Below are 11,358 nucleotides of genomic sequence, written 5' to 3' on the forward strand. Positions count from 1 at the left end.
TTATATATTCCTTGCTTCAAAAGTAAGATAACTTAAAAATATGTGATTATTAAAAGTGAAGATTTATCAATCATCATAAGTAAACTAACTTAACTTCACAGTTTCTCCGCCAAATAGCACTTGTGTCATTCTTAAGATTCAAAAAGATAACATCTACAAAAGTGACTTTAAGTTGTGTCATCTTTGTAAAGAAATAAAAGAGTCTTCTACAAAGAATATTTAGAGTTAAGACAGATTTCATGATCAAAGTTTGAAGGAAAAAAAAGTTTGTTGTTTAATTTTGGATTTAGTCATTTTAGATCAAAAAATAAAATGTTAGTAATATTTCTATTATGTCACTTTCGATCAATTATTCCTTTGTTATAATTTTTTAAGAAATCGCAGTTCAAAAAGAATGATTTATTTAAGAGTTATAAAACGAAAATAACAAAAATACATTTAATCATGTTTCTGAAAGTATATTTTTATTTTACTAATATTATTTAAATAGTCTCAGACTAATTTTCTATTGAAAAATAATCTTTCCTCTTCTCTGAAAAATTTAATTTTTTTAGTTGTGTCACTTTTGAAATAAAGAAACGATATAAATTATGTAATTTCTTCTTATTGTTTTTTACATTTTTATTTTTTTTTTTAAATTACGTCTTCTTTTAATTTCATTTCTATGCAAAATTTCTCTGCAAACTTCGCATTTATTATTAGACTTTATCATTTCTTGGCTCGCGATAGTTGACTGTCTACGTATTTCATGTATATGAAGATAGTAATCTAGCATTTTCCATAACTGCAGACGATGTTTAATTACCTAGAATGTCCTAGAACGTCACAACGGTTGCCTTGACCTTATGATAATAAATCCGTGGCAGACGCAAGTTAATTGGCATACAAATGGATTTTCCAACACAGAGCGTATCAATCCGCACGAGTGCACAACTGTTGTTACTGTTACTGCTGCTGCTTGCGTTTGCGTTTGCGTTTGCGATCGGCAAGCACGTGCTTGGCATAATGCGAATTAATGCACAATTCCGCGCGCGGTTATTCTGGCCATTTTCGTCCTGAAACAATCGGGAATTGTTTTTCGACGGGCGCGACGATGTCAGTCGATAGGAAAGTAACAGTAATTGCACAACGAATCATCGCATTTTAGTTCCGCTTGTGCGAAACACTCTCCCGGAACTAATTATGAAGTAATTATAATTCCGGACTCGCGTTGTATCGCTTGTATGTCCACGCAAATTTTCTCTCTCTCTCTCTCTCTCTCTCTCTCTCTCTCTCTCTCTCTCTCTCTGTTAATGGCAACACTGAATATTTTATAAGCAAAACCGCGCTCGATTTACCTGCAAATAAATGCAGTTACGAAAATACGTTAATATTACGGATATAAATTATCCTTGACCTTTTGGAGAATATATTTTTCAATTTAAAATGATTACGAATCTTTTTACAAAATTTAAAGACATGATAATGTAATGACAAATTTATTAATAACTGAGTGATGCTTAAAAATTTGTCTCATAATTATTGCATTTTCATTTAGAGATTCTTGGGTCAATTTAAAGAATCAACTTTACTACAATATAAAAATTCAATAGAAAGTCATTTGTAACAACTTTCCAACTTTTAGCATAAATATCCTGGTAATTAAGTCTCAAATTAAATTTTCTGCTAAGCAGCAAAGTAACAAATAAACTTTATTAAAGTCCATTTAAAATTAACTAAAAAAATAAGATCTCGTTAAAAATTTTATTATGTCTACTTTTATTCTTGCAGTTCAATTTATTTACTTGCAGAGAAATTTATTTAGCAATTTTCAAAAGTAAACGATTTACTTGTTTAAAAATATTAAAGCTAATATATTGTAAATGTGATATGAGTTACAATATTCTTAATAACTTTAATTCTTGCTAATATTGCATGCTAAACTATGTCATCAATTTTTTTACTATACATGCAATTTAAGCACATACAAGAAAGGTCTCAATGTATATCAATGCATTTTGTCGATAGAAAGGTCTCGATATAATAAATTTCATCAGCGATCAGCTCCTTTAAGCAATCGATAAGTCGTCCCGAAGTCGACCTATACGATTCCTATCAATTTCCCACATTTACTCACCTCCAGGTTTATTCGAAACCGGAAGAGTTCGGAATAATTGCCAACGTCAGCAATACTTCTAGTAAAGTCGATCAAATAGCACGACGTGCTGATTTTAGAACCAATTTATTGATTAAATACTGTTACCGTAGTTAATTGTAAATTGACGATGTCTATTCTGTCGGCTTGCAACCTCTTTTCCATTTTAATGAAATATATCTAATAATATATATATTTCGTATAAATATGCTTTATCGTAGATTTAGAAAGCAAACCAAATTCTTTATTTATTAAAAATCTTTTATAAATCTATTTATAAATTCTAGTTATATTTTATAAATATATGTATAAAAATTTTTTCTAATATCAATAGAACTTTACGATTATATATATCTTTAAATTTTTCAAAGAAATAGAGTTTTTTTATAAAATCTTCAAATTTTTTAAATAAATTGTAAATTTGTTTTTTTTTTCAAACCCAATGGCAGTCGATGCGAATATTTAACATTGTATCTGTTTTACATTAAGGCAATAATAGTCAACAAATAGTAACGTTTTGTAGCTAATGCACGATCGTTCGATAAGTCGAAATGGCATTTGGCATTATCCCATAAAGAACGCCGAGTTTAATGCAGTCGTTTTCATAAAAAAATCTCTTTTTATCAAAACTTGTCATTCCAAAAATGTAATAAATTTTCGACGTTTTTTTTTTTTGCAAAACGCAATTTTTTTCTCAAATAGGATTAAATGATTTCTTTTCTATCTTGAATATTAACGTGCCATTCGCAACCTACATTTATATTTTACATCAAAACGGAAAGAATTTCTTTTGCCATTTGACGTATATACATATCTCTTTTTTCTGAACGTTATTTCAAACGCGCGCATTACAAACGCGTCACGCACTGGTAAGATGTAATTACCGACGCAACGGTGATTTCGCGTGCACACTAGAAAAGAAGTTTTTTTACACATCAGCTCGTATGCGAGCTAATGTACAGCTGAGGACCATGTATTAAGTTAAATAAACGTACCTTTAGACGCCTTTCACTTAAAACTTTTTTTATGAAGTAAGCTCCGAAAGAGCAGCATCCACAGTACTTTACAGGAGACATAAATTCGCGATCTCTCTTAAATGAACGTGAAGATTAGAGCTCCTCTTCGAGGGCCACTTCTTCATCTCAGTTGGTTTCTCGACTTCTTTCTATTTTTCTCGGTTACGTCGTAAAACGGCGATTTCATCGGTTAACCCAACAACAATGACGGTAGCGACAACGTTATCTGAAATGGGTTGTATATACACGATAGAACGGAACTGCTACGAATAATCCAACGAAAATATACTTGATATCACGAACAAGATGATAAAATAAAAGATCCGGATTTTTATAGTGATAAAACTAGAGAGGAATTATGTCATTTATATATAAAAAATATTTTCGAACCCTTATTATTCTGTTTTAAAATTAACTATATTTTTTTAAAAGACAATTGTAATATAAAACTTGAAGTTTTTGATACATATTTAAAAAACTTGGATATGTCTTTTTTAGAAATCTATTCTGTATTATTATAATTTAAATATCCTTCTTAAAAACTATTTAGAATAATCTTTTAGAAAGTATTTTAATCACACACGTTCCTTCTATGCGTCGCATAGAAGTGTAATCCATATAGCTAATGTGTAATCCATAAGTTAATTTTAATAATTGTGTTGCAGCGGATGTTGCAGATCTATGAACTAGTTGATTACCGTTAATGGTTGATCGTCCCGATTAGTAGAATTGCTAACGTAATACTTTCTTGCGAGAAATCAAGTACAAGCATGCGAAGTATGACTCCCAGGCATTTCCTCCTCATGTGTGTTAATGATTGACTCTTTGAGTCATTACAACCTTCCGCTTGCGGGAACCGTGAACGGCAGGAAGTGCATTCCAGCTATATTTCAAATTAAATCCAAAGTTTTATCCAAATATTTGTATATTTAAAGTATGTTTCTCAAGAGAAATGATAAAAGTTTGCTCAATCTTCGACTATATAATTAAAATCTTTAAATTATAATTTTTTTAATATTCAATATTTCTTTCTCAGAGGATTAAATTATTCTCCCTGGGAAATCTTCCAAAAGATTTGCATTTTTAAGGCTGCTCCAGACATGCGGCTAACATTAACATTAATATTACATATACATATGAGATGGACAATTATCCATATAAATTTAAGCCAATATTTAGCGAATGTAAAATTGACATACATTAGCGTCGCCTTTATCATTTACATGTACATTTACAGTGTACACAACGAACTCAGGCACAATTTCGCTTTCGCCAGAACAAATCGCAATTTGCGCGCGCACGCGGTTCATCGATGAATTAATCAGACTTTTATATTATCGATGCTTTCATTCTTCTACAGCGACTGCCGTTGATTCTCTTATGTCGAAAATTAAAACTTTCCGCTTGTAGACACAACAACCACGATACGAGCCCGGTGTTTCGATCCAGCTCCGTTCTCTGGATTCGTGGAGGCTCACGATGCACGTGCATGCATGCCGGTCGCATTAATAATACGATTATGCAATAAGCCTCGTATACGATGGTTATTAGTGATTCGGACTTCGGATATGTAGCTATGAAACGTGTTCTATAGACATAACACATAAGCTCGCCTGAACGCGAATACAACTTGCACTCTGCAATCACTGCAGAAGCTGAAAGACGGAATTAGTATTAATTATTTGAGATACGGAGAGGCAATTTATACGTGTATAAAGTTTATACAGATTATCTTGCTTTTACCAGATCAACTGCAATTTTTTCCTTACAAAAATATTGAGAGATATCATTATTTGTTGCTAAAAAAAATTTGTCATAATTTCCAACATAAATATTTTTATTACGATATTCATCTGAGATCAAAATTTTGTAAAGATAAAAAATTGAAAAAAAAGAATAAAATTGAATGTGTCCTCATATAATAGCTTTATTTATATAAAGCTTTTTTTAAATTAAAAAATATTCTAAAAACTATAAACTTCGATAATTTTACGATAGTGGATTTTAATTTTAACAAATTTATCATTTAAATATGATTTTACAAAATTAAGTATATTTAATTAAAGCAAAGTTTGCATTATTTTATTATATTATATGGTACCAGATATCTACCAAATTCTCCATTTTGCACAAAGCCATATGAATTGCAAACATGTTCAGATGCAGATATTCTGTGAGAGACGTTATCGCTGTAAAACATCACTCGGTCGAAATTCAAACATGAATAGAAATTTTATTTTAGCATACAGTGAAAAATTTTCACTTCGCGCTAAAAGCTGGTGCGACCTTTCAATTTACATAATCAAAAATCGTTATAAGAAAGAACTAAGAGTGTAAAATAAATTAGATATACAAATGCTTTACGGATCGAATATGTTCTGATAAATGTACACATTCTACGACATACATAAAAGTTACGCGCGAGTTGGGATATGCGATATTATCTTTGCGAAAACGCATCGTTCGTTCAAAACATCCTCATACAAACACACACATACGACAGTTGAAAATAGAATCAAACTTCCAGCCAAAACCGTGGATGCAATTTCGTGATATGCATTGCAAACCGTTAAAAACCGCTGTGAAGCAAAAAGAGAAAAATTCAATCTCCCGAAACTTATAACTATTAACTAGCTAACGATCAGTATCACTTTAACAATTATTTTACGATTGCAGGTGAGGAAGTGGTGACGGTGCCGTCTACCAGCAACGGTCAGGAGAGCTGGAAAGCGCAGAGATTGTCCATAAACAGCGAATCGCCGCAATCGAGCCATCGTCGCCGTAGCTGCCGGCCTCAATTGCAACCAGTCGTTTCCGGCGGTAAAAGGAATCGACCACCCCCGCCGCCGCAGTCGATATCCTACAAAGTCAATGCCAAGGATGGAATCGACAGATACTTCGACTGGCCGAACAAAGAGAACACGCCCGGAAATGCCGTGAATTGTTGCGAGGACGACCAAACGAACCAAATCCAGGCAACCGAGGAAGCGATAATGGGTTCGAACCTGAGCAGACATAACGGAAAAGGCCTTACTGGTCGGCGCACTCAATCTTCCGGAAACTTGTGCGACCCCAAGGGAAAACTCAACAGTATGGGGAAGATATTAGTGCCCTGCTCCAGCGCGCAAAGAGAAAGGTTAGTCATTTATAATTATTATCTCTTTCATTACTGAAAATAATATATCTTACATTCATTTTAATACATTGACTGTCATGGTGCTCACCGATGATCATCGTTGCGACAAGCGTCTTTCAATTGCCGCAGTTACTAATGATCAGTACTATTTAAAATGCTTGTAAAAAAATTAATGTCATCTAGTATAAAAATTTTAATGACATAAAAAGTTAGATAACATTAAAGTAAAAGGTGATAAAGTAAAAAATGCTATTCAACATATTATCTATAGTCTATCACAGAATAATTTATCATTTTATCATTTTATTATTTTATTCAACATTGAAATATACTTGCTTATAATAATGAAACTTCTATTCTATACGATAAAACAAGATTCGCTGGATAAACAACGTGTTAATTTAAATTGAAAGTTTTTATCTTTAATTGAGCAAAAAAAAAGAAATTTTAACATGTTTAACATGTTTATTCTCATTAAACTATTTTTATATGATCTATTTGTAACATCTGATATTAACATTTAATTACGTAATTGTTTTTATAAAGATTGAAAAAGTAATTTCTTTTTGTTGAAGTTTTTTTAAGAAAAATGTAAAGAGAGAAGTATGTACATAAAATTAGATTGCAATTTGATTAAAAGTATAAAATTAAAGTTATTGGAAAATTACATAAACATGAAGTTGGCACGATACTTCGTTGCTACGAAGACGGAATTAAATATTGTGAAACATTATTACACGAGAAAAAGGATGTAATCACGCTTCTCTTGCGACAGATTCTTTATACCTAATCTTGTAGACACTGTTAATTTTTGAACGGCACGAAAAACAATTGAAATGCTACAGGGAATTATTAGTTATGTTATAACTTGCAGAGGGAAAGGTCAATTCACGATCGATACTCGTCTGATACTTTTAAAACACTAATCGCTCTAATAGTTTGCTGAACACAAATTTATCTGGGGATTATAAACATATTCAGGATCAATGGATTATAAACATAATTAGGCTACATGAATTGGAAATATGCAGTTTAAATTCAAGTATGATTATATATATATACATATATGTACACGTATTGAATTTATTACAATTAAATTGAACGCAATTATATTATTATATCATTGAATGATAGATATCTAAAATAACGCTATTCTCTTTATGCTCTGTTATATGCATTGTTTTCAATGGAATTATTTTGATTACCTATTACCAAAGAAAATTTAATTAAAATGATGAAATATTTTTTTTCCATTTTTTAAAATTTTATTATTTAATTCATTAAGTAACATTTGTGCACAGCATTCATGTAATGCTTGTCAAAATATATAAAGAAGGGAGCTCATTCACTATCGGTGTGAACTGTTCTTTACCCACGATCTCCGCGGAACGATAAGACATTAACTCTCTTCACTTTAACTCTTTGCTCACAAACCTTTTGTATCTGTTGAAAAAAAGATTTACTTAACACGCATCTTTTCATAAAGAAATTACTAAATATTTCATTTTATTTTTTTTTTAATTGACATCTCAATCATTATTTTAAAATCTTTCCATTTTTTTCCTTTTTTTTTATCATTTCTTTTTAAGAATTGTAAGTGACAAATAAATGTTTTTTGACTGAATGAGAAACTGAAAACCATTTTGAAAAATATCATTAATAATAAGAAAAGAAATAATATTAATAAAAGAAATAATATTATTAATATTGAATATTACTTCTTTTCTTATTATTAACGATATTTTTCAAGATGGTTTTCAATTTCTCATTCAGTCAAAAAACATTTAAAAACATTTTTAAAAATGTCGTTAATAATAAGAAAAGAAGTCATATTGAATATTATTTCTTTTCTTATTATTAACGATAATTATTAACGACGTTGTTGGTCTTTTAACAGAGCAAGGATATTTAGAATCAAATAAATTAATATCATCGAACTGTCAATCAAAAAGGATTATCATGACATTCATAGTTATTAGCAGAACTAACTCATTGATCGACAGTTTCATGGTATTAATTCGTATGATAGCTTTTGAATACCCCAAAGATTACTTGAGTTAAATGAATCATTAATAAAGGGTAAAGTAAATTCGTATAAAAAGAATTATTTTCGTGAAAAATTAGCATAACGAAATCGACTAAGATTGATAATGAATCGACCAATAGATTCTTCTCTTGCAAGATCGTCTTCTTAATTATTCCGTTGAGGATTGCAAGGCAATATCTCCTTATAATTCATGAATGGCTATATTTAGCCACGAATAGGATTATTTGCCAAGTGATAAAGCTCTCTAATTCGGAAGCACATGTTAATTAAATCTAGAGAGCAGGCAAGATGTCGCAAGAAAATCGTTTGTAAGGTAGAAAGACATGCAAAATCCTTACTTCGAAAAATCTTAAAATCCTACAACATGAAGTTGTTCGTGTTGTGTACTGACATACACAACATCCTAAGCTGCATAAGACGATTAAGCAATAATAAGGTTGTCATGAAAATATGACGCTATGTACATCAAATATTTTACTCCTGTTCACCTAACCAGCTAAATGGAGTAAGCCGCTGACTGTGCATTCGACCAAGATCGTTAATCCGAAGGTGAATTATATTCGACGTTGATAACGGTGATAAGTGACGATGATAAATTGGCAGAAAATGAACCTGCCGCGCACACCTGCTTGCGTCCTGTTATTAAATTAATAATTATTTGTGTCTTGTATGTTCGTCATAATAATGAACTAGGTAAGATGAAACCACGACTGATGATAATCTTGCTATAACCGGTTGATCGCGGTATGCCATCTAAAAACTATTAGTGAATCCGTCAAGGACAGACGCCTCGTTAATATAACTTTAATAAGTCCTCTGAAACTCTCAGCCATTTTTCATAATATAAGGTCGACATTTCGTGATATTTGATTTAATACCTGCGCTGTATCTCAATTAAGCTTTTACATATTTTATTAACATTTTACTATGCTGAAGACAACATGAGCAAAAAACTGTTGCATTTTAATTAATTTATTTTTTTATACAAATATATAAATGTATATTTTGAACGTGAAATAAATTGTACAGAATTAATGAATAATAATATATTTTGTTAGAAATACTTTTAATTGTGATTATACAGCTTTGCTTAAAATGTCTACATTCGTGTCGCTTTGTTAAATTTCGTCTCCGACGACAATTGAATTAAACAAGATGTTTAAAGTATAAATGGTAGCGCTTTTAAAGTAAACGGAGAAAACTGAGAAACTTTACTGATGCGGAAGTCTTGCGTCTTGCAGCGACGTGCAAAACAGGGAATCCACTTGCATTAGTGTCTCCTAGGTGCATAGTTCTCTCTCACGGCAATCTTACAATGGGGTTAGCAGCAGCACTTCCGGTAGTAACAAGTTGCCGGCCGTGAGATAATTTAAAGTACCTTTAAGGTCGACCAGTCTCTGAACCAGGGCAGCTTCCATTAAACCCTCGTTTACGCGACGCGGTGCTGGAAGGAATAAGGATACGTGAACTAAAAGAGCAGTCTCGGGAAGAGAATATTAAAAGGCGGCCTTGCGCTTCCTGATCTCATTTGCGTAAGTGCTGTTGTCTAACCCAGCAGTGACAATACCAGTAATACGCATAAGCAGAATTGTAGCTCCGTTTGTGTTACTTGTTTACTTAAGCCTTGAAATATCTCAGACCACATTTTACTTACATTACCGCAAAAAGTCATTTCTTTCTCTATGGATATAAAAAGACGTTTTAATTAAAAGAAAATCTTGCAGCTAGTTGCTATCATATTTTATATAATATCAACTTACTACCGTAATATTACGCTCTACTTTTGTATTTGTTTATTTAATGTTAGATAGTAATTTCATTTCCTATAAGAAGACATATTCTTACAGATTTTTATGTTTTTATTACATTCAAAATAAGAAAATAAAAAAGTTGATCCTCTATAATGAGGACGGCGAAAGAATTTAGTGAAAGGTTGTACAATATCACGAGTCTATAACGGGATTTTCTGAATTTTAATATTGAGTTATTTTATTTTGCGTTTCTTGTCACGTTTATGGTTGTCAAGAGTTGTACTATGAGACTGTTATTTGTATCATTGCTCTATGACCGGATAAAATTTTTAAGCTCTATACCGAGGTATCCACAACGCAAGAGGTCGAAGTAAGTGGAAAGACCGGTGAAAGGTCAGATGTTCTGCGCGCTTGTGCGCTTATGCATGCCACGGAGGTTTGCGCAGGCAGGCATTCGCCTATCCACCGGGCGTGAAAGCGGACTACAGTGGATGATGTCACGTACGAATTATTAGTAAAGTTTCCTATACCGTTCTCGGTACGGTCCGTTGTCACGTAGGGTGTTTTACGAGACGCATGCAAACACGATCGCCGAGTAAATACGAAACGTTGTTACATATTGTGACATTATGACAATTATGTTATGCTAACTTGTTTTCCAACAATCTTAGAATGACGTAACATAATAGCAAAGAATAAATAGATAGAGCCACACACATACAAACTTTTATTATTACAAAAGCATTTTCTTCTTGTCAAAGTACTTAAAAGAAAGAAAATATTGGTACTGCAATATCTTTTTTAATATATAAAAGAAGAAAAGTGGAATTGTATATCATGTAGCGTTTAAGAGCAAGTTGAATTCAACTTTGTCATTGTTTTCAATATGATTGAATATAAGACTGTGTGTGATATTTATATCGAAAATACACGCGGCAAGCTTATTTTATTGATAATTCGCGAGCAAACCGAGATGTCTTAGGATTATCATCTACGGTACTATTTCGATTCCGATGCGCTCGATTTCATCTTGTTCGAGTGTCACGTATTACATAGCACGCGAACGTGCTGTCACGGCGGAGTTCTTTCTATCGCATCTAACCTCATATATCGCTTTTAAATGCTTTTATTTCATTTTATTTTTGTTCACCTTCGTTCGCGTTCACGTTGCAGGCGTAGCAATGGCGTTTAAACTGCAGGAGTGTGTTCTCTCACGCACGCCGCGCGAATTTACACTCGAGTAATATTTCGCGCGTTATATATATATATATATA

At 32.0% G+C, this 11,358-nt stretch overlaps 1 protein-coding gene across 2 annotated transcripts in view; it reads left to right on the top strand.

Annotated features, from left to right (window-relative positions):
- The window catches only part of LOC108690998, a 115,647-nt gene that overhangs the window by 73,849 nt on the left and 30,440 nt on the right, over positions 1-11,358 (top strand). For both annotated transcript variants that reach the window (XM_018198591.1, XM_018198592.1), the window contains exon 2: positions 5,827-6,286. In XM_018198591.1, the coding sequence (XP_018054080.1) occupies positions 5,827-6,286 (460 nt within the window). The remainder of the gene's footprint in view (positions 1-5,826; positions 6,287-11,358) is intronic.

The sequence above is a fragment of the Atta colombica genome, unplaced genomic scaffold, assembly GCF_001594045.1.
Source record: "Atta colombica isolate Treedump-2 unplaced genomic scaffold, Acol1.0 scaffold38, whole genome shotgun sequence".
NCBI lineage: Eukaryota > Metazoa > Arthropoda > Insecta > Hymenoptera > Formicidae > Atta > Atta colombica.